General features: G+C 33.6%; 1 protein-coding gene across 1 annotated transcript in view; it reads right to left on the bottom strand.

Moving 5' to 3' along the window:
• The window catches only part of LOC118444960 (uncharacterized), a 32625-nt gene extending 5768 nt beyond the window's left edge, over positions 1-26857 (bottom strand). Inside the window, exons 1-2 of the mRNA XM_035873789.2 lie at positions 26210-26857; positions 2512-2641 (exon numbers count right to left, since the gene is read on the bottom strand). Coding sequence (XP_035729682.1) covers positions 2512-2641; positions 26210-26273 — 194 coding nt within the window. The 5' untranslated portion in view covers positions 26274-26857. The remainder of the gene's footprint in view (positions 1-2511; positions 2642-26209) is intronic.

Here is a 26857-nt window from a genome sequence, read left to right as displayed (position 1 = left end):
ACTTTCAATATAACTAGATATCTACTTCAACTCGAGCTACGAGATAACTCGCGACCTTGAATAATACTGCAAGTCAAGGCTTTAACGTTGAAAAAGAATTTTCTACGTGCTTTCTTTACATTTCTCTATACCGGGAAAAATGGTTTAGGCTTTGCTGCAAGATCTTACCTTGCCGAAGGGCGAAAGGCATCTAAATTTCAGATTTCAATTTCAATCCTGCACACGCGAGAAAATCGTCGAAACTCGACTTACCCGAGGCACTCAGAGAAGAAAATTGTAAAGCTAAAGTTAACTTATGTGCGTACTTTCATTTATAATTTATTGTACGCTCGTTCAATTCAACCAACGAACCAACTTTAATTGAAATTTTACATATGAAAGTTTTATATATATACACACACATATATATATATATAAATATATTGTATATAAAATAAGATAACAATCATTAATATTCTACATTTTAATTTTCTACTTTGTTTGTTATTGCATACATAAATGAATACTTTTTATTCAAACGTTTTACGTAATTAAATTTACGACTACTTTTTAATTAAATATGATACGCGGTATCGGATGAATTATGAACGGTATCGCTATGTTTATATAAATCTTTACAAATTCATTCAGAATTATAAAACGTTGTTTACTTTGGTAAGCTTTAATTCAATTCGAATTAGATTTTATTAATTTGGGGATATCTATGATTATCTTTCATTGATATTCGGTGAAAGCTATACCATTGATGATATTTTATTTTTCAGAAAAAATATATTTTCGATTTTTGTGTATGTTTGACCAGGATTACGTGCGATTTATAGATCTATTTTGATATTTCTTTATTGTATTTTTTTGTCCTTCTTTTTTTTTTTTTTTTAATCACTTCTTACAAAATCGTAAAGAATTTTGGTAAAGAAAAATTTTTTTTCGTTTGAAGAAAAGAAAAAAAAGAAAAGGAAAAAAAAAACAGAACAACTAACACAGCAGAATCAACGAGCAAAATTCGAAGAGGAAAATGCAAGTCTGAAAATGCATAACGCCATTCGGTTGTTCTCCTCTTTTATTTCATATAATCGTCTAGGTCCGGCCCGTTAATGCGATTTTCATTGCGGTCCGAGGACTCATATGACATCGAGGTTGGTCCATTATACTCTGGGATAGTTCGAGCATACTCGGATTACGAGTTATAATGCCAAACAAGCCACGCGTGTTCTCGCTTTTTAATGAAATTATCGATGGCGCGGTTAAAGGCCCTTTCTGGCGCGTTTAACGTGGAAAATGTTGATGCCGCGTGTGAAGTAATTCGATTACATCATTTTCTTCAAAGGTATGATAATGGATAAAAAGAGAACGTAAAGGAAAAAAAAATTGAGAGAGAGAAAGAGAGAGAGAGGGAGAGAGAGACAGCAAGAGAGAGAAAAAAAAAAGAACAATTTTAAAGGAACTCCAGATAAGAAGGAAAATCGTCGAGAGAAATTTTTCATGGTGCCACAAAGATAAGTTCTATGCGAGTACGGAATTTAAGATTACCACGTTTGCGATACAAATCAACTACCATGGGGAAACCAAAATGAAATCGAGGATTTTTCGTAAGAAAACCGTCCTGCAGGAAAGCCGCTCTTAAAGAAGTAGATTTAAGACCTTTCGACGTAAGCTTCCTACGTATGTACGTATGCTACTTCGACAAGATATTGTCCAACGTTAAGCCATAGCTTATGGGAGTTGAGAGGAGTATTGATTTTGGTACTAAGAAAAATTCTTCGATACATAAAAATGAATAATAATAATAACAATAATAATAATAATAATAATAATAATAATTAAATACGATTACAATCAAAGCTTTTATATATTTAAAGGATCTGCAACGCGAAACAATATGATTGAAATTTCGATTCATCTAATCAGTCTCGATTAGGTTCTCTTTGTTTAGAATGCATTCATTAGCAATAGCGGTCAATGTTAACGAGAACTATTGCCGTTATAGTGTAACGAGCTAATGAGAGTCAATTAATAAATTAATCGACGGTAGTTTGAATTACTCAGATGAAACATCGATATGGACATCGATTAATTGCGAGCTATGAATAAATAGAGAAGTAAAAAAAGAAAAATTTCTATTATTACAGTTTTAATTTATTCATAAGAGAAATAAATTGTCCATTTATCAAATTGATACGTAATTCGTACGAAATACGAATATTCTTGGTATTGAAAAATATTGGAAATTATTTTTGTTAATAGGAAGAGAGAGAGAGAGAGAGAGAGAGAGAGAGAGAGAGAGAGAGAGAGAGAGAGTCAGAGAGAGAAAGAGAGAGAGAGAGAGAGAGAGAGAGAGAGAGAGAGTCAGAGAGAGAGAGAGAGAGAGAGAGAGAGAGAGAGAGTCAGAGAGAGAGAGACAGAGAAAAGAAAGAAAAAGCAAAAAAGAAAGATAAGAAGAAACAATAGTCAATTTAATTAGATGCCAATTAAGATTCGGTTAAGTCGATTTAATAAAGTTGGAAAACTCACGGGCATAGCTCTTGAAGATCCTCCTTCTTCGTAACGAAGCTAAGATCGTTGTTACTGATCTTCTTGAGAGGCCTGGCGCATCTCGTAAGTTCTTCGTGTCCGCACTCCTCACCCCTACAGCTTGCGAGAACTGTGAGCAAAATAAAAAAAAAAAAAGGGGAGGACCACGTCAGTAACATTTCCGATATCAAGAAGCGTATCTTTTTTGTTATCTCTTATTATTCACTTTTTAAAGTTACTAAGGGAGAAATTCAACGGAGAATTTATGCCCTCTGAGTTGAATAACTAGATTATAAACTGCTAGTCGAACCATTGAGGCATTGCAATGAAACGAATAAGAAAAATAAAGAAAAGAGTAGTGAAGGAAGAAAATGATGAGAAGAAAAAGAATGAAAAAGAATATTCGAAAGGTAAGAGAGAGAGAGAGAGAGAGAGAGAGAGAGAGAGAGAGAGAAAGAGACAGATAGACAGAAAGCAGTTTACCGGTAGTTTCTGTTTGTTACCCGGGAAGTGCCACTTCCGGTAATCTCTTTCGGCGTCTAGTTCTTCTGAACGGAAGTTATAAGTTCGTTTTGAGAGGCGAAGGTGTCGAGAGAAAAGTCGATCTTGACCTCGTTCCACGTAGGTTACCAGCTAATCTTATTGACTTCTGATCGAACCATCTCTTCTCTCTCTCTCTCTCTCTCTCTCTCTCTCTCTTCCTCTCTCTCTCTTTCTCTCTCTTTCTTCTTCATCTACTTCGCGCAAACTCATCCCTTCACTAAGAAAGACACGTTTACGTGCCGCGACTTTAAAAAAGCTAGAAATTAATTTTTCTCAGAAGACCCTCAGCTCTGCCCTTCACAATTACCCTCCCAGAACGACGGTAACATCGTTTAACGTCTTCTAACGTCTTTTCGCATCGATCTTTCAAAGCAGGTACTTACTTACCCTAAAACCTTAAGTCTTTAACAACGCACACGTATCTACTATCTTAAATTCAATAAAAATATAAATTGAATGTACTTTATAAAAATTTGACATGTCAATCTTTTAAACGAAGTATCGATGCTCGGAAAATATATGATTAATTAAATGAACGAATATATAAACGGGGAATATAAAGGATTAGAAATCAAGTCAATTTTGAGCCATTAAAAATGTAAGAAGATATTTGTAAAATGTATATAAAACATAAATCTTTTCATTTTTAAATAATAATTATTTTTAATAATCACACGTAATATTTCTATTCCCTTTTCTTTTTCCGTGATATAATACAATTTCTAACATATTTTCTCTCTTTCATTCTCTCTCTTCCGAATTTCTTTAACATATTACTACGAATGTATATTACGTCGAATTAGATAAACGTAAGTACGGCAATTATTTGCTTCTCGAAACTCGCAATTTGAGATAAGAGGGTGAAAAGAATGCCTTTTCGAGTAGAACCATTCATTCTTTTCTACGAAAGTCTACAGTTCGGCACTCGAAGCGCAAGATCTTTACGTAGGGTCTTTGGAGAAAACGTCGAGACGTACCACTACTACCAGTACTACTACTACTACTACTACTATTACTATTACCACCACTATAGCCCAGGCCAAGCAACATCGGCTTTATCCACTTGAGCCCTCGACTCACCTTTTTGCGAGGATTAAATCGGATTACCTGCAACCGGCTCTACCCACTGAGTGTAACGAGCCTTCGTCCCCGTTAATGTACAACGCACGTCCTTACGGTTTGTTAGCGTGACGCGTATTTAACACGTACGCCTTTTCTTCGAAGAAGAAACAACGTTCAGAAAGAGAACGTTTCGAGGCTTCTTCTTCGATACAACGGCCTACGTACTTACGTTCAATCATAATCATTCTTTAAAGAAATTTATTTCTTTAAAAAAAAAAAAAAAATATGTATATATATTTATTTAATTTATTTATTTATCTTATCTTTATAAATTGTCCGCAAAACTTTTCTTCTTTGCTATTAAAAATATAATTGAACCGTTTATCTTGAAAGTGGCCTAACTTCATTTGTCAATTTTTTTCCGATCGCTATAATTACATGTACAACTTCATTTTATTTATTAGTAAAGCATTTCAGGTTGCTTATATTCCGAACAAATACGATAATTCTTGACACATAAGTTTTCAATTCAGAGTTAGTTCAATAATTTAACCGTTTATTTTGAAAGTGGCCTAATTCCATTTATACTTAAATCAATGTATGAAAATGAAAATTTTAAAGTCCTGAATTTATTACCACGTCGGGGTTAGAACAAGAAACTTCGAAAATATCGTATTGACATAACTGTATAAAAATATCAGACAAATTACAACAGCAAAATTCAAGGACATAATTGACCTATTACGATATATCTTGTTTTGTAATAAATTTATGTTTGTAATTTTGTACGTTATGTAGTTAAAAAATATTTTGATTCGCATAAATTATGTTTTCGAAGTGTTTTAAAGATATGTAAAATAAATTGAGTATTGTTTTTTTTCAATTTGACTTGGGCACCTTCAAATTTTATAATGAATCTGATTGTTAATTTTGAAAGTGGCCTAACTCCATTCTTGATAAGAAAACGCATATTATTCACTTAATAATTGCCACTATTTTAATAGAAACTATAAATTTAACACCTTTAGATACACTTAAGTAGTATGACTCATTAGTATTCTATACGTATATTTTTAAATTCATTGAAACGCAAACCCTTAAATATCTCAATTTAAAGATAAATGGAGTTAGGCCACTTTCAAAATATACGGCTCAATTATTCGTATGAAACGAATTCATTTTGTTCAATTTGATATTTCTCAATGAGACAATATCGTAATATACGTATACGTATGTAATACATTTTGACATTATTAATTATTAATTATTATTACATGCAATAAGAAAAACAAAGTAATAATAATAATTAATAAATGCATAAACCTTTCTAAAAATATAAATTTATTATCAATTTCTATTCTGTTTTCTCCTGTTTTTTTCTCTCTTTTTCCTTTTTTTTTTCTTTTTGTCTTAATTTTTTCGTTCCTTTTTTATTTATTCCTTTGCTTCTTTCTCTTCTTTTTTTCTTTCTTTTTTTTTGCTTCATTAGACTTCCTCATCGTCTCATAACTTCCGATTATTATTTTTCTATTTTCTTTTTTTTTTGCGATCAAGGACTAATACTTAATGATACCATCTGTTTTCTTTCTTCTTTTGGTCCTCTCGCATAAAACATCGATCATCGTAAAAAGATTGTCGTTACTCTGAGAAAACATTTGCTTTAACGTCTGGCCCATTTGTCTCGTCAAATTATGATCGGCCATTCTTTGTCTGGCCGGTATCGCTGTGAACTTTTACGTTGTTTGAGAAACTCTCTTTGGAAAAATGAAAGGAAAAGAAATCAAATAGGAACGTCAAAATGCTACGGGTGAACGAACAGGAATAAAAGAAAAAGAAGTCATCAAAAATCTTCATAAATACGAATTGATATAATTTTTACTAGTCGGAGCTAATCGTTAATCTCGAGTAAATATGGACGATAAAGGAGAGAGAGAGAGAGACGGGATTAAAAGTGGCAAGATAGAAGGATGATAAAGGATGAAAGGGTACAAAAAATGACGAATATGTTAGAAGTACGAAAAATGTGACAAAATAAGTAAACGAAACATCATTAAATTCAAATCAACTTCTTAATTTGAACGAATGGCTTTTTGTCCTACGCCAGTACTGTCCAGTATGATAATAAGCGTTCATTTGTCATCGTTAGCGCTCCACGAATGGGTTTCCTGTGTTTTCATCCCCCTCTTTACCAATACAGAAACGTGTGAAACCTTTCCGGTGCGTTACCAGCTAGCTGTCTGCGTTTATTTCTATTTTTTTTTTCTAACTTCTTTTTCCTCTTTTCTTCTTTTTTATTTTTTATTTTCATCGCGATCGAGCATCTTTCTTTGTCTCTCTTTTTTTCTCTCTCTCTCTCTCTCTCTCTCTCTCTCTCTCTCTCTCTCTTTCTCTGTTTCTCTCTTTCTGGTTGCTTTCAAATACATAATGTAACACTCTCGGGAATCTCGTAAACGACAGCGTTGGGTTTATAATTAAAACGAGTACACAGCGCATTTAATCATCATACGTTCCACATATTATATTGACTGTTTCGTTTTTAAATGATACGTTTTCATTCCTTCCCAAATTTTTCATCGATATCCATATGATTTATTTTTCTTAGCTATTTAATGTCGAATTTTTCGAAATTGATATATATATATATATATATATATATATATATATATAATGTTCGTTCGATATTCATTGAGATTTCTTTAAGAAAGTAAATAAATAAAAATATGAAAGATATAACATATCTCATTCATAGTTATTAAAGAAATTTGTACAGACTCTTTAATACGCCATTAATCTTTTGAAAAGTAAAAAGCACAAATAATTCGTAGTTTCGGATAATTAAAAATACTAATATTAAAGATCGCATTATTTTGAATTCTTTGGAAAGAAAGTTTTCAGTGAAATCGACATTGCAATTTAGTATTTCATGGTGGACGAGCGTTAAATTAAACGCTATAAAAGGGTTGGAAACGTTGCCTGTCATCTCGTCGAATACGGTCGCACGAGTCTCTTTTTACAACGTCCGCCGGCCATTTTCCCCAATTAAATAAATTAAGCGGGGCGCGTACGTCTACTCTTTTAGGTCGGTATGGATGATGAACCTCCGGCCGACGATTAATTTATTTCGAAGCGATCATTATCAAACGTGAACTTTGCATAATATCGTCTAATTCTCTCGAACGCATTAGCGCGTTGCATAATTTACGAAGTACCTATTCAAGATAGATACCTATGTACCTCGCTACCACGAGACCTTCCTAAAATTTCTATCGCACGTTTTACATCTCGTTACTAATTAGTCTTACGCATTAACTTTTTTAATTAATTGATTTTATGTTACTAAAAGAACTATTCATTAAACAAATAAATAAATTCAATTCTAACCAATTTCCTTTCGTAGCTTTTACGTATAACGAATGAAAAGTTATTTTCTAATGATAATGAATATTTCATCGAAGGATATCATTGATATATTGATTAAAAAGAAAAATAGAAGGAACGATATCCCATATGTAGTAGAAATATAATAATTTTTCAATAATAATATATAATAATCATGATATATTATCTCATACTTATGAGACAATAGTATGAATCATTTTAGATTCGTTTCAAACGATAAAAGAAAATTATATTAAAGAAAAAAAAAGCAAACATTCTTATTAACAAATTATTACAATTAGATAATTAATATTACTAGTGATTCTGACACGTGTCGTATTAATAATTAAAATAATTTAAAAGCAGGTAATTTTCCATGTACCTCGATTTATTTTCTAATTAATATTATTACTACATTTAATATCTTATTTATTTTAAGACAGAATGAAATTATTTTGATAAGTAAATAATATTATTAAGTTTGAAAAGAGAGAAAGAGAGATAAGGTTAATGAAATCAAATCTATGAGCAGTGGCGCGCATGCGTGCGACAACGCGCTTTTCGTACGATGAATTTCGAGGGAAATTCGAGTACGAGCCAGGGTTGGTCCCTCGAGGCTCCAACGACGAGCATCATTAAATTTAATTACAAACTATCTAAATTATTGGAGAGGGCCGAAACGGGTGGTGGTGACTGAGCGAGGAAGTGAGACAGAGAAAGAGATAGAGACATAGAGATAGATAGATAGATAGATAGATAGATAGATAGATAGATAGATAGATAGAGAGAAAGAGACAGAGACAGAGAGAGAGAGAGAGAGAGAGAGAGAGAGAGAGGGAGAGAGAGAGATGGAATGGATTGGCGATTGGTATAAGAGAGACAGACAGATAGACGGAGTATATGTGTTTGCATCTATCTGTGTGTTTACATGCGCGTGTGTGTTTATGAGAGGACTTCTAGCAAGCGGTGACGATCAGCGAGCAATGATCGTTCAATCGATTCTCGGACAGTTCTCATGGTATGGATAGGGCATCCTACACACACACACATACATAGATACATACATACTAGCTCACACATTAAGAGCATATATATATATATATATATAGATATGGATATAGATAGAAGTTACAAGAAGCGAATGCATCGAATCGTGCGTACTTCTTCGCACACTTTTGCCCAACGGCATGCACTCGAATCCGGTACTCTTGATGCAGTGTAAACGAGAAAGATAGATCTAGATCGAGATCATGTGAGGAAAAGAGAAAGAGACAGAGAGAGAAAGAGAGAGAGAAAGAGAGAGAGAGAGAGAGAGAGGGAAAGGGAAAAAGGGAGGAAGTGAGGGAGAGAGGGAGAAAGAGTAAGCTTTAAGAGGATTATTCTCCTCTTCAGTTTTACGTCAAACTCACGACTTTGGCTACTCTGGATACCTATCTGTACTTGAGCCGGTTATAGATTCGTTTAATCTCTACGTTTCCGTTACCGATAAATCATCATGAGAGAGAAATTCAGCTTCCTCGTACTATTTCATCAATCGACAAATTTACTATTCGCGTATTCGTTCGATCGTTTATTTAACGAATGCCGATCGTTAGCGTGTACTTTAGCAGATGAATCTTTTTCTCTTACTATTTATCTCTCTGTTTATTTTTCCTTCTTCTTCTTCTTCTTCTTTTTTCCTTTTTTCTTTGTCTTGTTTTTAACTTGAGACGGTCCGTCTTATTTTTTTTTTCTTTCTTTTTTCTTTTTTTTTCAATAATCGTTTTGTTAATTTATCTTCTTCTCCTCTTCTTTTCTCTCTTTCTTTCTCTTAATTTCTCTCTCTCTCTCTCTCTCTCTCTCTCTTTTTCTCTTAATTTCTCTCTCTTTCTCGTATGAGACTTATATTGAATAAATCTTGGTAAGTTTTATCAAGAGATCGAGAAAAAAAGTCTCGTTATCTTAATGATCGTCTCGACCTCACGAACCTCGTCTCTACAAGCACGGAACGAACGGAATTAATGTTTGCCGAGGACGTAGGTACAATGGTAAACTTAGAAAGGAAGAGGATTATGTCTGAAGAAAGACAAAGGATCCGTGGAAAATAAAAGAGATCGATCGTCGATCGAGAAGAGTGGAAAAGGAGAGAATAAAAAGGAAGGAATAGGTGGAGAAGGAAAAATAAAGGTGGATTTTCTAGTCGACGACCTGTCCGTCACTCCCCTTTTTCTTTATCATCAAGAACTCATCGAGTGCTTTTATCGTCGATTTTCAAAAGTACTCCCTTCTTTACCAACTTTTTATTTCTCTTTCTCCCTTCTCCGCTCCCCCTGTCTCTCTCTCTCTCTCTCTCTCTCTCTCTCTCTCTCTCTCTCTTTCTACTGTCGTCCAATTTCTCTCGTTTTTAATCTCGTTCGAGTGGCCTAACAATATCGTAAAACGATATTTGCCTCATCCTTTCTATCACGTTATAGTATTGTAAAAAATTAAAATCCTTGGAAAAATCTTTGAACACTGATATATTAGTAAATAATAAAATAAATTGTTAAATCGATATAAATAGGATCTTGTAATATCGTAATCTATAGTTTGTAAACGTACGAAACCATCGATAATGTGATTACGATAATATTGTAACTTTCAATAAATAATAAATAATAATAATTATAAAGATATTATTTATAATATAAATATATATATATATTATTATTATTATTATTAATGAATAATATATAATAATTCAATAAATAAAAGATATAAAAAAATTAAATGAAAAAAACATAGCTGAAATAGAATTTCGTATTAGATATAAAAAATGATGTTAATCAAGGAAATCGATTTTTATTTGTCATCGAATATAAACAGGAATAGCGCTTTGTCATAGAATATTATAAATTTTTGAATATTATTCGAAGATTTAGCATGACATGTCAATATAAAGCAATGCAAAAGCGAAATATAGATGACTTACATATATGAATGCGAGAATTGTGTGAAAGGGCACGCATTATTCTCACGCCTGTCGACTATATTTCCAGGTGAATACGCAATTGGAAAATTCCACAGAACTATGATTTCTATTAATAAAGACAACGGAACAACGGGAATAGTATATGCAACTGTCACGTAAAATTTGCAGTACGTTTTTTGGTTCTATCGTGATGATAGTACGTAGGACCGACGTATATACATACATTGGGAAAAAAAGTTCACGTTTCTTTTTAAAAGGAGAATTTTGAGAAACTTTGAGATCTCGTTGACGATGATTAACGTTGAAACGTTACTCGTCCAACGTGTTAGTTTTGCTTACGACACTATAACAAGCCAAAGGATCTCGTGCGGAAACTGCGGTCGTCTAACGAGCGAACAACCTAGAATGACAGAGAGAGAGAGAGAGAGAGAGAGAGAGAGAGAGAGAGAGAGGAGAGGAAGAGAATTGAAACGTAACATATAAGGTATTTCTGTTGGAGAACATCGTCTCCTCTTGAGATTGTAAATGAATACAATACGTAGCTAAGTAGTAGCTACTTGTAATTCGCTAACTTGTCGTACCGAATTAATTTCAGTTATAAAGGAAACATTTCAATTTCAATATTAAATAATGCTTCCATATGGATATGTCTATGTATACGTAAGTACATATCTACGTTAATTATAAATATAATTTCTTACAAAAAAAAAAATATATATATATATATATATGTACATATGTATCTATATCATTTGCTAACGCTTCGATATAATCCCATTTCTATAAAAGGATGACCGAGATATCGCGTTACAACGCCAACGATCAATTCAAAAAGCATCTCGAAGAACGATCTCTCTCTCTCTCTCTCTCTCTCTCTCTCTCTCTTTTATCACTCTCTCGAGCCAAGAGTTTCTCATGCAAGTCATCACGAAAGAGATATTACCGATACTCGATCCGTAATGCATTTCCGTTGGAGTAATATAAGGATAAAAAGAGAAAGAAAAAGAGAAAGAGAGAGAGAGAGAGAGAGAGAGAGAGAAAGAAACATAATGGTTTCGTGGCAAGGGAAGGCAAAAATTGTGGTGTGCGAGGGGGATATCGAAAAAAAAAAACACACACATCGAAGAGAAGTGTTAAAAAACGAAAGGTACTTGCTTATATCGGTGCAATGAAAAGTGATAAGGGAGGATAAGAAGAAGAGGGAGGTAGAAAAAAAAAGTAAGTGATAAGGGAGGAAGGGATAATCTCTGAGTATATGAAGGAAGGAATAACAAAAATACATAAATAAATAAATAAAAGAACGAGAGAAAGGGGGTGAGAGAGAGAGAGAGAGAGAGAGAGAGAAAGATATAGAGAGAAAAAAAAAGGAAGGAAGGAACGAAGGAAGAAGGGAAGGAAGGAAAGAACGGAAGTAGCAGGAAAATGCGAACAATCGTCCGTTTCATCTTCATTCGCGCGTTAATTACTGGAGTAACGGTCGGACGAGTCGGTAGTTGCGCTTTTGTGTTGTGAGCGCGCGTGCGAACGTTTTTCATGGGGTTGGTGCGCTAGTCCTTTCTCTCTTTCTCTGCATACTATCACTTTTACACGCATATACATATGTACGTACAGGTGTGTATATAAATATATGTGCGTATAACACTTCGTCGACAGGTCCATAAAGTCGAGCACCATTTTAAAGTGCATCCCTTGGCAACGTTATGGCTCCCCAGGGGAAGGCGAAATTACGAGCGCATTATGCGACTGGGCATTAGTTAATTCTCAACGCCTGGATCTATGCAACCGACTACATCCTTTTACAGTTTGGCCATTTCTCCATCTCGAGGATCTATGTCGTGTGTATTTCGACCTCTCCTTTCTCCTTTCTACTCCCTATCGCTCTGTCTTCTCTCTCTCTCTCTCTCCCTCCCATTTTACCTATATCCTCGAAGGATACTCTCTGACATTAACACCTACATTTTACTTACTCTAATTAATAGTACCTACAATTATATTAAGATTTACGAAATAAATGGGATATGTAATTGTATTAAACAAGGATCGATGAGATTTTCATATAGATCTTTGATATTTGTTGATTTTATTCGTTGACTGATTTATATTTATGTAAATGATAAATAATTCAATTATTATTACATGAAATAATATTTTAGTTATCGATTTTAGGGAAATGTTTCACATATCCGTATATACATTTATGAATTCATTTCGAATATTTTATTCCCAATGCGATCGTTTTAACGCACATGAATAAAAGATCATTTCGCTCGATAATTAATATCCCAGCTGAGATAAGTGTTTAATGATTTCTATGAAAAATCAATTTCAATGAAAAGATTAATACGAATTTGTTGTTAGCTTTGTGGCTTCGTTATTAATAATACGAAATGTTTCATGTAAAGACAATTACCCTCTTTAATTAATAAATATAAAGTCATTTTACGTGGTTATTAATTTGATTTCATATGACATATTAATTATTTGCTCATTCTCTATATTTGTTTTATATGACATATTGCTAAGCTTTATTGAACTCATTTACATTTATTAATGAGAAAAAGAGAGAGAGAGAGAGAGAGAGAGGGAGAGAGAGAGAAAGAGAGAAGGATTGCATTAAAAAAAAAAAAAAGAACAAAAAGGAAAAAGAAAAATATGCGATATCAATTAATGTTGATAAAAAAAAAAAAAAGATGAATTGATGAGAATCATAGCATTCCTTTTCTCCTCCCACGGTACTTTTCACTTTTCAACAATAAAGTATATTATACCTTTGCCATTATAAAAAGACCGTACGCAAATGGATCAGCCATGCCGAAGGATCATTATTTATGCGAGACCACCGACAGCGTCAGCAGCACCAACTCCGACACTTTTACATATACCTAGACGGTCGGTATTTTCCAACATCGTACCTTTGGCAAATCGTTCCAACGGAATGATATATCGCGACCGCGTTATCTGTATTACGTAGAGAAATCTTCCGACTATATTCTCAGAAAATTTAGTTCGTCCATTGTGATGGAAAAGGGCGCATAAAAGTGCATCGCATCAAATATATTGCAACCCACCGTTTTCTGCACCGTTACGTTTCATACACCTATGATTCTCGACGTTATATTAAAAAATTTTAACACGTTATGATGGTTACATACGATATTAATAAAATATCTTTGAAACAATGAAAATAGCAAAGAATTTCGCAATTCTCTTATTTAATATTTTATAATTATTGTATGAATCGTACACTTAGAAAATCGGTTAATAAATAAATTCATTCTTCGTACCGATGACGAGATATTTGAAGAATAGAATTCTCCGAATTTAAAATTTATATATATATCTCCGTAATAGTTTGAGATTTTCGCACGAGAAAGATCGGGTTTAATAAACAAGAGACTGAACGCGATTTGTTCTCTCTTTCCTTCTCTTGCTCTCAATATTTCTCTCTCTCTCTCTCTCTCTCTCTCTCTCTCTCTCTCTCTTGTGCTCTCTTCCTACGCGTATACACGAGGTGTCCCATTTATCTTGACTATCCTGATACCTCTCCTGTGCTCTTAATATTATAAAAAATTGTCTTGAAAAGAAGCTGTTCGAATAGAGATGATAAATCTTACGAAAGGCGAAACATTTTCTTCGAGATCATATTTTCTAAGATTTCAAAAGACTTTCGCATTTCTTTAACCATATATATATATATATATATATATATATATATATATATATATACATATGTATATATATATTTACTTACAGAAAAATTCAAGGAAAAAATATATCGGACATATTTATGATGGTAAAGTTAAATTGAACACCCTATATATTTGTTTTTCACCATGTACCTATGGTGATCAAAATCGTGAGAACGTATTCGATCGCGGAAACATTCGAGTCGTTAATCAACGTGCTGATAACGCGTCAATTCACCGATGGGTGCCAAAGGTTTGATATATGTCTATGTTCGTGAGCGCGTATATTTGTACATATATGTATACACACACACACACACACACACATATATATATATAAATATATATATATATATATATATATATATATATATATAAATACGTCGACGAAACTTCATTTATTTGTCTCTCTTTTCCTCTTTTCCTTTTTCTCTTATTTTATCGTTCGGTGCAAATTCATCGATTCGCGAGAAGAGAGAAGAACGATCGCATTGTTATTTTTGTGTTATCTCCTCGACGTAGCGAGAACGACGAGAACCCGCTTTTCGAAGCTGACGCAGGATGATCCGTTCACGAGGGAATCGCTAGATCGTGACCCGGAGCATCAATGTGAGCCAACCTGTAAACCTATTTCTCTAGACTCTAGAGTCGATAGATAGACTGCTTTTCGCTCATCCTCTAACTCTCTCTCTCTCTCTCTCTCTCTCTCTTTATCTTGTTTTCTTTCTCTTTCTCTCTCCCTCTCTCTCTTTCATTTTCTCACTTTTCCTTTATCGACGACAATCGAAGATGCTTGTTACGTGTGTTCACCTAACTTAAAGGAAGAAATTTCTCTCTTTTTCTCCTTCTCTCTCTCTCTCTCTCTCTTTCTCTCTCTCTCTCTCTTTCTCTTTCTCTATCTATCTATCTATTTCTATCTCTATCTCTCATTGTATTTCTATCTCTCTCCTCATAGTCACCGTCATAAGAGTCTTTATTTTCTTCTTCTTTTATATTTCTTCCTTCTCTACGATAGATTTAATAAACGTATCACACATACACACATACATACACACACACACACACACAGACACTACGTTTATTGGTCTTCGAAAAGTTTCACTATAAGTCTAAGAAGGAGGAACGATTCGAACTTTAAAAATGTTCTTCCTCTAACGAGAATCCCATCGCTATATGGTAAACACGTTGACTACTACCAAGATATTATAAAATGCAGGAAAATGTAAACTAAGGGAGATTTAAGAAAACGCTTTCGAGCGTTTTATGGGTGAAAGTAACGCGATGGATAAAGGGATTCAAAAGGAGTATGAGTAAGCGGGATGGCGATGGGGTGGGAAGGGGAGGGGAGGGAACTTCGGTGAGAATTTAAATATTACTTGAGAGTTCGGCAAATAATTTTATGGAGAGGAAAAAGTCGAGTGCCAAACTATTTCCTTTCAAGATTATTACGAGGAATATAATTTGATGATTTAGTGAAAGCAACATTTCATTTGGTGTTCGACTTAATTACCTAAGAGAACTCACTTGGATTATGATAATAAAAATTGTCATTCATTTCGGACGAATATATTTTCTTTCTCTCATCTATTATGTCTCAATTTTCACGTTCGAACGAATTCTTTGAAAATGGAATTTCTAACGGTGGAAATAATAGTTTTTCATTGTTTCCCTAAAGGTCCTTCGATTTCCGACGTCTATCTAAAATAACTCAAACTTTGTCGTCCCGAAGCGAAGTCGGTGGCTAACGTGCTCGATTAAATTTCACGTCTCCTCCTACATTGCCGTTAGAGATATCTACTCGAATAGTTTCACCCGTAGCGAAAAATGTATAACGAAACTATGCACGAAGCGATTCTACGATATTCGGAAATAAAGCGAGCCAAATTCCTTATGCAGGGGAGAAAGAGATGGAAAAAAGAGAGAGAGAGAGAGAGAGAAAGAGAGTGAGAGTGAAAAGGAGAGGGGAGGATAGAGGTAGAAAGAAAAAAATATCTTATAGGATTATAAACAATATGAATGATAGGTACTCTTATTTCATTTTTTTTTTCTCTTTCAAATTTCATCTTTCGCATATTCATACATCACTTTTATATAAATTAAATCCTATGTTATTAAGAAAACAAATTAATTTTAAATAGATATATTTATGTATATATATATATATATATAAATCTCTAATTGTTGATCTGAACTTACGTAAACTTTAATCAAATACTTTATTCATAAAATCTGATAATTCTCTTCTTAATATCCACATGTTTATTTACCATTACACTGCTTCGATAACGATTAATATCATTTTTCTCACTTCTTGAGACAACATTATCAGGGAATAAAATAAATTAGAAATTAATTGTTTCGATTGAGTGACATTTATCGATTCTCGTAAACTTGAAACAGATAACTTATGACCAGAAGACATAGATATATAACCTCCCACTCTCGAATACACGCGACCCTGTCAATATCAATCGACGGATAAATTTAAATAAAAATTCGAAGAAACTATAAAAATCATTAATAATTATCTACACTTTCTTTTTATATATTACTGTCTAATGTAGAATTAATGAGTAATTAAAGAATGAAAAATTTTAGTCTACATTATTATTATACAATAATTCACTTTTTTCTCTGCAATAATCGTTAAATGTCTATGAAACATTTACACATATTCAATATTTACCTATATATTAATATATACATATACATACATATATACATTTTCAGATAATAACTAATATTAGTTATTACGATAATAATGATTAGGTTATTCAATGATATTTTTTTACAAATCTTCCCACACATAGGTAGGTTATGTATATATGCATAATTGTGACATAAGTGATGTTCTCTTAACAATAAAAAAAAAAAAAAAAAAAAAAAAAAAAGAAAAAAGAGAGAAAAAAAAAATAATAATAATAATAAAAGACAAATTACAAAAAGTTATTTCATATGTCGCGTAAAAAAAAGAAGATAACGAATTTTTAATCGAAATAAACTTACGGACACCTTACTCTTATCATAAAATACTTTTAATAATGGCTTTTCACGTTTCCCGTGCGTCTATTCGTTCACGCTCTTTCACACGAGCACGACCGCGAGGGAAGCGAGCCGCAAGGCCAGACCACGAAATGCCTTCCGATTGGTCGTACCGGCATCATACGATGTTCCCGTCTCGTTATAAATACGCGTCTTTCCCCTCGTACTTTGTGGTGCTACACCTTTCTCTCTTTCTTTTTCTCTCCGTCTCTATCTATCTATCTGTCTGGTTGTCTCTCTCCCTCTTACTCCCCCACTCTCATTCTCTCTCTCTCTCTTTCTCTCTATGTAACTCACTCTCTCTCTTTCTCTCTCTCTCTCGCTCTCTCTCTCTCTTTCTCTCTCTCTCGCTCTCTCTCTCTCTTTCTCTCTCTTTTACGCACCTTTGCACGCGGTCAACCAGAGACTGACTTATACATATATCCAAACGTGCTTAGCTTACGCAAAATGAGAATGCATGTGTAAGAGAGAGAGAGAGAGAGAGAGAGAGAGAGAGAGAGAGAGAGAGAGAGAAATAGATAAGACCGAAAGGTACATGCACATAAGCGTATATATACGATTCTTTTACACATTTAAAATTTGTATATTATTTCTAATTCAAATTTATAACTACTGTATATAGATATACCTTTCCTTTTTATGTCATATATATGTTATATAATGCAGAATGAATATTTATATAATGTAGAATGAATTATTTACTTTATTATTTTTAACCTCTAATTTCTGTTTTGTTTCCTTTTGCGATCGGTTTTTAATTATATTTCTCTTTATATTTAGATATGTAAATATTGACATACATATTTATGTACTTTTACGTATGTACATTCATAAAGTAGATCTACGATAATCAATATATTATGAGATACATATATATATATATATATATATATATATATGATAAAAGAATATGTTACCTTTCAGATATCAATATTTAGAAACAGCTATAGTAAGATCGTTCTATTCATCAATTTCATTTGTTTTTGTTTTATTAAATACCGATACAGTTAAAAAATTTCATATAATTTATAATTATATATAATTTATAGATAACTTTTGATAATTATGATAATTATATACATAATTATATACGTATAAATCTTTTGATAGTTATATACATTTTTTACAATCTAAAATAATAATATCTTATAATGTATATATAATGGAAATTAAAATATTAAAACTATTCAAGTGGATAAATATTTGATAATTATATATATATATATATATATATATATATATATATATATATATACCTGTCTGTATGAATATTTGAGTTTTCTGATGAATCACGACACTTGCGTCACCATCGTATGATGCCACGTCATATCACGCCACGATACTTAATACATTAAATGATAACTTAAAATTAAAAGAAATAGATAGATAGATAGATAGAGATAGAGATAGAGATAGAGAGAGAATGAGAGAGAGAGAGAGAGAGAGAGAGAGAGAAAGAAAAGAAATGTTCTTTTAATTCAAATCGTATCAAATCCAGACATCTAATAATTTCCTATACTCTCACGAAATGGAACGAATTATATATTTATTTAAATCATATATTTAGCAAAACAAAACAAAAAAAGTATATCAAGTAGGATAAATATCTATTAAGTGGGTGAAATTTCTTTCACTCAATCTTATTTCGAAATGTTAGACAGTTTGGTAAATTGAATGATATGTTATCGATTAATCCTCTTCCTGTCGATTTAATCGAAAATTTCGGACAAACGTGAAAGAAGCGACGTTAATAATTTATTACGCTCTAGTTAGTGAGAAAAAGAAGATAATTATATAAAATAACAAATTATAACGATAAAATATGGATATAAAGCGATGAGATAAGATAAAATAAAAAAAAGAATATATGGGGATAAGGTAGAACCGAGGAAATAAGTGAAGAGAGAGAAAAAGAGAGAGAGAGAGAGAGAGAGAGAGAGAGAGAGAGAGAGAAGGAGAAACTAATGACGTCTTCGTCGTTTCAGTTCGACGCTTTTGAACGTTACGACGATATGACTAGAACGACGTCATGTCGCGTTACTTTTCCTAGGGATCGCTAGATATTTCCAAGGGAAATTCCGAAGGACCATGAAGGAGTAAAAGAGAGAGAGAAAAAGAGAGAGAGAGAGAGAGAGAGAGGTGTGAAAACCGGAAGGGAGATATGTTCTCTTCCTTTTTCTTCATCTTATAACGTTAAAGGAAGTTGCTTTCCTTTGACGTTTCTCAGCCACGCAAGATCACTCTTGAATTTTTTTATTTCTCTTTTTCTTTCTCTCTTTCTATCTCTCTTTCTCTCTTTCTCTTTTCATTTCTCTATCTCATTTTATTCCTTTCTTTAAGGAAAATCAAATTCCATCCATGGCTTCTATTTTTTTACGTTAATGAAATCTTGCAAAATATCAATGCTTCTCAAGGATCATTTTTTATCTCTTAAAAATCACATTCCTCTTGAGTTTTTAGAAAGATAGAAATGTTAAAGTATGATATATTACGTTAATTTGATCTTTCATTTATCTTCGTCTGATGATCGATATTATTTCATTAACAGACATAACGCTCTAAGCGTTATCTCTTTGAGGATTATAGCAAACGATAGACTAAACAACAATGATAATAAATTTCGCTTATGACATATTACACTGAGGATATTCTCATCTCCTTTGAACTGTGACATATCGGAATACAGAGAGAGAAATAGAGAGAGAGAGAGAGAGAGAGCGAGAGGAGGAGGAAGAAGAGAGAGAGAGAGAGAGAGAGAGAGAGGAAGGGAGAACGAAAAAGAGCTTTTGATATTCGCCAACCTGTGCACTCTATCGATGACGTATTCGCTAACGAAGATAATTCGCCACGAGCGAACGTGAAAACTCGATAAACTTTTCCTCATACGGGTTACAGTTCGTGCGTAGATACATGTTTTAGCACGTTCGAGTGAAAGAGAGAGATAAAGAAGAAAAAAAATGAGAGAGAGAGAGAGAGAGAGAGAGGAAGAGAGATTGTCGATAACGTTTTTCCAAAATCCTGCCGCTTCGTTTGCCGCCAGTTTCAACGCTATTCCCGATTTATGGCTATATGTATATATAGATACATATATATATACATACTATATGTATATATATATATATATATATAGATATATATATATAGATATATAGATATATAGATATATAGCTAAAGTCGTATTTGCTAAAACGTATAGTCGAAAGAGAGGAATACACCGATATATCCGGAAGATCCATCGGTTTCCGCTTTTCTCTATCTCGTTTGCAGAGAAGGAATTTTATAAAATATATTCGTAATACACCGGACGACCCGAGGTTGCGGTCTCGTCGTAAATGGACCACCCAGCAAGTAAGTAAATGCGACATTGACGTAACTAATGGTTCGTATGACGAATGTCGACAATCATTTTCCTTATCTCATCGTATCGAATGATATATCTGGAATTGGTCCTTTTGCTATTACAATATATTATTGTAATATTATATTATCGGATAATATTCTTATGGAACGATATACGATTGATAATATAAAATCAACCCATTAATTTAAAGAAAGGGTAGACATTTTAAATTTCTACGCTGCTAATATAATATCATTCTACCGTTATTAATTAATTTTTCTCTTATCTGGAGTACCCAGATGTGAGAAAAAAAGAAAAAAAAAAAAAAAAAGAAAAAAAAAAGAAAAGAAAGAAAAAGAAAAGTAAAGAAAAGAAAAGAGAAAATAATAAAATTAGATATAAATCAAAGAATGATTATTATCACCTTACTTCAAGGTTTCGTGGTTCAGAATACATAGTATGGAATGAACCACGATGAGCAGCCGCGATAACGTGATACTTTTCATTGCAGCAATCCCTCTCTCTCTCTCTCTTTTCTCTCGAATAATAAGTATGAAAAAAGTTAAAAAAAAAAAAAAAAAAAAGAAGAAAAGAAAAATAGGAAAAGAAGATTGAAGGAATGAGAACGAATAGACTTTAGATAGAGGTACGATCGAAGCTCTCTCTTGCTTCTTCTTTCTCATCTTACGCTGGCAAACTCGTTAAGGCCAGACTCCCCTCCATCTCTCTCTCTCTCTTTCTCTCTCTCTCTCTCTCTCTCTCTCTGTTCCTCACTCTTCTCACTCTTCTCACTCAGTCGTTCGTAGACTTTCTTAACGTTGTTGTTTAGAGGCTTAATTAAGCGCAGCTACTTACGTAAGAGAAAATCCGCTACCGAAAGTTCCAAATGTATTTTACGAAGTCGGTTAACTGTTTGCTTTGAAAGAAAGTAAGAATTCTCTTTCTTTCTTTTTTTCTCTCTCTCTCTCTCTCTCTCTCTCTCTCTCTCTCTCTCCCTTCTCTCCATCTCCCTCGCCCTCTCACTCTCTCTCTCTCTTTCTCTATCTCTCTTTCTCGATGAACTGACCTCTGCCAACGTCCGCTTGGTTGGCCCAAAGAGGATTCGTGGCTACGGAGCCAACTAATTCGCTCCGTGCAAGGGAATTCCCTCGGGATAGTAGGTATATATTCCACTTGATATCCTACGAAAGCAGACTTTCGAAGGCATCCCCCTCGGTATGCCGAGGTACACATTTCCGAACGTGTTCTCCTCGTCGTGAGAACGAGGAAAAAAAAAGAAAAAAGAAAAAAAAGAAAAAAAAAAGAAAAGAAAAGAAAAAAAAAAACGAACGAGAGAGAAAAGAAAAGAGAAGTAGAGAAAAAAAGAAGAGAAGAAGAAAAGGGAAAAAGAAAGGACGAGACCGATTTCATCGATCCTACCACTTTCCCCTTGTTTTCTTTTCCCTATTCTTTTTTCGTTCATTCTATTTTCTTATCATTGCACGCTTGCACTCTCGAGATATCGTTCGTTTTCCTTTTGTCAATCCCGATCATTCAATTTTTAATAGATTCGGAGACTCTCGAATCGATATTCATGGATATTCAAAAACGTACATGCATTTATACATATCTATATGTTCAATTATACATACATACATACATACATACATACATACATACATACATACATACATACATACATACATACATACATATATAAATACATATATGTATACATACATATATAAATACATACATGTATACATACGTATATAAGTACATACATACATACATACATACATATGTGAACTATGATGCCGATTGTGACGTAGGAGCCGAAGAGACGCGGTCAATGGCGTCCGATGACGTTACCAAGCAAGGAATTTGTAGAGACGGGGGAATGAACGTCCGGACGTCCGTCTGGGAGCTACATGGAACCGGTTAGGCGAAGTAAGAGAGAGAGAAAGAGAGAGAAAGAGAGAGAGAGAGAGGGAGAGAGAAAGATAAAGGGGAGGGATCGACCTAACTCTGCGAGGAATGCATCTGGAGATAAACTGGCCTCCAGTGGGTCCTTACAATAAACTAGAAGAAGAGAACTCGCGCGCGCGCCATCTAAAGAGAGAGAAAGAAAGAGAAAAAGATAGAAGTTGAAGAACGAAGAAGGAAAAAAGTTTGATACGTGAGAGCCGATGCGTCGTGCCAGCTACGACACATTAACACAAAACTTGTTTATATATATATATATATGTATATATACACACACACACACATACACACACATATATATACATACATACACAGAGAGGACAACATACCTATCCATTCGACTTGCCTTTCGCCGTTCGTCGCAACACAACACACGTCTACCTTATTCGTATATTTATCTGTGTGCGTGAGCGTGTTGCGTGAATGTGGTAAGCGAGCGAAGTGAGCCAAGGCGCACGCCCATTCGATCGTCCAATCGGAGCTTGCCACGTCATCTCGTACGATGTAACGGAGAGACTCACCCACGTGGCCTAAGCGCCGCGCTATTTCGAGATCGCTCGACGAGAAAATCGCGAGATCGTTCTAAAACGATCCTTCTAGAAAGATCCAAGGGCTACCTTTTCTTCTTCTACTCTTCTCAACCCATCCCACCCCACTACACCCCCCTCCCTCTCTTTACTTCCTTTCTCTCTTTTAACTTTCTCGTATCTCTCCTCGTTCTCTTATATTATCGTACTTTTTTCTTTACCCTCTACTTACTACCACTATTACTATCGCCATCATATCACCTATCTCGTCTCTTCTACTTTTTTCTATTCAATCTACGACTGTCGCCGCGAACTTGACGCGATTTATAAGGAAAACTATTTCGCTAACTCGTCCTCTTTTTTTTTTTTGATTCTTCAGTACCAGACTACGTGGAAAATGGGTCGTTGTATCAGACGGGAGTCACATTTCTAAGGGATACGTGAGAATACTTTTCTGTTTTATATATATATATATATATATATATATATATATATATATATGTATATTTATTGATTTCTTCTAACGAAATCCCATAAGTACTAATATTCTTATTTTCTTTTCGTGATGCACGTGATCTGTAAGAGATAATGAAACGATTTGTTTTTATTTCTTTCTTTTTTCTTCGTTATTTTTAGATCATCTCGTGCACGTATCTTCATTTCTTTTCCTTCTTCCTTCTTCTGTTTTTTTTTTCTTTTTTTTTTTTTTTTTTTTTTTTGACATTTGTCTGGCACACAATTTCTTTTTAATTTTTTTTTAAAGATCTCATCCAGCTGTTACGCTTTCATAATTTACAAATTTTCTGTAGGCAAATGAAAAATGTCCAGATTTTTCCGTATTTTAGTGACACGATGGAATTCATTCTTCATATAGCCGGAAATACAATTTTCGTGTAGAGAGAGAGAATATATTTTCCATAATGAATGAATATACGTGGTCGTAAGAGATATCCAAATTGCAAGGATAATCCGTGTTAATTATAAGAAGCGTAAAGTTTTACAAGCGGAATTCACAAATATTACAACGCGAAATAGTTGTGTCCGGAGATGAATAAAAAGAAATACTTGTTGCGAGCGCTATTATACGTGCGGTTTGGAAGAAAAATTATTTACGTTGCATTTAAGTTCCTTTTATTTTAAAACTATTTTAATGATGGCCATTTATTTACTCTTTCAAAACATAACATTTATCCACTTTCTCATCTTCTTTTTAATATATTATTTTTATTCAAATACGACTTATATTCTATACAATAAAATCCTCAAAATTTCGTTCCATAACAAGATCGTGGTAAACATATATACATATATATATATATCTGCATTAGAGCTCGAATAAATATGTCATGTTTGTATCTCATAAATAGTACGAAATCTTATTTGTTTACAGAATTCACGATGTATTGTGGCGTAGGGATTACGCGCGCAAGTCATAATTTAATTTGAGATTGTATTCAAGGATGTAATGGATGCATAGCACGTGCATAGGTCAGTTCTAGGAATAAATATGTAAAGATAAAAAGAAACACATTTCCTATTATTATAATGACGTCGTTCAATTGTAGAATCGTAAACAAGTTTTCTTTCATTAAGATTTCGTTCGATTGAAAATATACAAAATGAGAACGCAGCGGATACAAATTTCTCATATATAAAGTATGTATTCTACGTACATACGTACATACATACATGTATACATATATATATATATATACACACACTTTAAACGAATTCCTTGGCGATCGTTGAAATAAGATGATCAACAAGATAGTGAACTAAAATAGACGGACGCGTAACTATCGTCTTTCGCGTAGCTGCGCACGGAAGATGCTTTTTGACGTTACGTTTTCTTTGAATCCTTCAACGTCTCTTATCATTGTTTCGTATAATCGAGATGACATTGCTGCTTCTGCACAACTTATGCATTTGCATATGAAAGAAACATAAAGATGACTGACAATGAGATACAATGAAATGAATGATTAGATAATGCCTAAGATAATATTTCTCATCATTTTCATTTAATAAATAAACGAATTATTTTTTATCTATCTGTATTACTTGATAAATGATAATATTAAAGTAGAATAATATTAAAGAGAGATGGATAAAGGCGGGAAAAAAAAGAGAGAGAGAAAAAGAGAGAGAAACAGAGAGATAAAATGTAGAGAAAAAATTCACGTAAAACGCTTACTTCGCAGCGATATCAATCACGTCCGTTAATTAAATGTCCCGATCTGCGGTAAACCTAATTACCGGTGAGCTTCGGTCGGACCAATGAACGAAAGAAGGAAATTTTCCTTCACCTATGGAAGGAAGATACGGTTTCGTTTCCGTTTGGAAATCCGTTTCCTTCCTTCGATCTTTTCATTTTCCCTCTATCTACATTTCTCTTTCTCTCTCTCTCTCTCTCTTTCTCTCTCTCTCCTTCTCTCTATCCTTCTCTCTAAGAATATCACGAATTAATTTTAAATACGAAAAATTTTAAATAAATAAATACGATATCATAAGAAATTTTCTTTAAACCTTACCAGAAATAATGTAGACAAGAATAAACTAAAGTTGTAACTACGAGGAAGAAGAGAAAAATAATATGATCGAATTCGAAGACCCTTATAATATTATTTTCACAGGATAAATCAAATTTTCGTTGAGAACACGTTTATTCGTTCGTTCGTTCGTTCGTTCGTTCGTTCGTTCGTTCTTTCGTTCGTTTCTTCCTTCCTTTCTTCGTTAGTTCGTTAGTGCGTTGAACTGTTAAAGGTCGCACCGGCTGAAATAAAAAGGGCGCGCAAGAGAGTAAGATGGAAAGGAGAAAAAATTCTTACCGCTCTACGTTTTACGAACGTCAGCTTTCTGATTCTCAAGAAACCTTTCCTTCCCGATATTCATCTTTTTACTATGTTGAAAATTCATCGATCGTTGACGAAAATATAAAAAGAGAACACGCGTTTGCGAGCGAACGAGCGAGCGAGCGAGAGAGAAAGAGAGAGAGAGAGAGAGAGAGAGAGAGAGAGAGAGAGAAATGAAAAACACGTGGGCATCAAGCCAATCACAGGCAAGAAGACGACGAAACGTACACATCGAAATAAAGTGAATCATTTCACAGATCATCCCTATTGTCCCTTGTCCTCTCATTCGTTCATCCTCGACACACAATTACCCTTGACACTCGCAAAAAAAATCGAGAGACTAAAATACTTACGAGAATAGAAGGCAGTCATTAACAAGGCGAACCAGGACAGTTGGTGTTCCATAAGTGTTCTCATTTCTAGATTTCTTTTTTTTTCCCTCTTTTTTTTTCGATACTTGACCCTTTCTTCACAAAAACAAACGCAACGACACACTCGTAGAGATTAACTCTCTATTCGGCGATCTTTCTTTTTTGTTGTTTTTTCCCTTTTGTTTCTGTTTTCTTCCTATACTTTTTATTGTTTTCTCTCTTTTTTTTTTTCTTTTCAACTCACGAGAAAAGTTCCTCCTGTATTTATCTATCTATCACTTTCTTCCTCCCACTTTTTCAACCAGTGAGAGAGAAAGAGAGAGAGAGAGACAGTTTGTTTCTATGTCTCTTCTTCTTTCGATGAACTAAATAAGTCGACTCTTTATTTTGTTTTTTTTGTTTGCTTTTTTTTTCTTTTCTTCTTTTTTCGAATCGACTCACGACAAACGCCGGCGATATATTTGAAATCGTATACGTTAGAATTTATTCTAATTACGTCTACGAGATGGAGAGTAATGTAATAACAAAAATAAAGAATATTTTAATAGGAAAGGAGAACGTTCGGTGATAAACGAGTGGTATAAAAGTTAAATGCGTCTTTCACCTTCCGTACTCCGCGACCGGCTGTAC

The sequence above is a fragment of the Vespa mandarinia genome, chromosome 1 (assembly GCF_050613455.1).
Source record: "Vespa mandarinia isolate Hongniang chromosome 1, ASM5061345v1, whole genome shotgun sequence".
Taxonomy (NCBI): domain Eukaryota; kingdom Metazoa; phylum Arthropoda; class Insecta; order Hymenoptera; family Vespidae; genus Vespa; species Vespa mandarinia.
The sequence above is the reverse complement of the archived record's forward strand: the minus strand, read 5'-3'. Positions and strand labels throughout refer to the sequence as shown.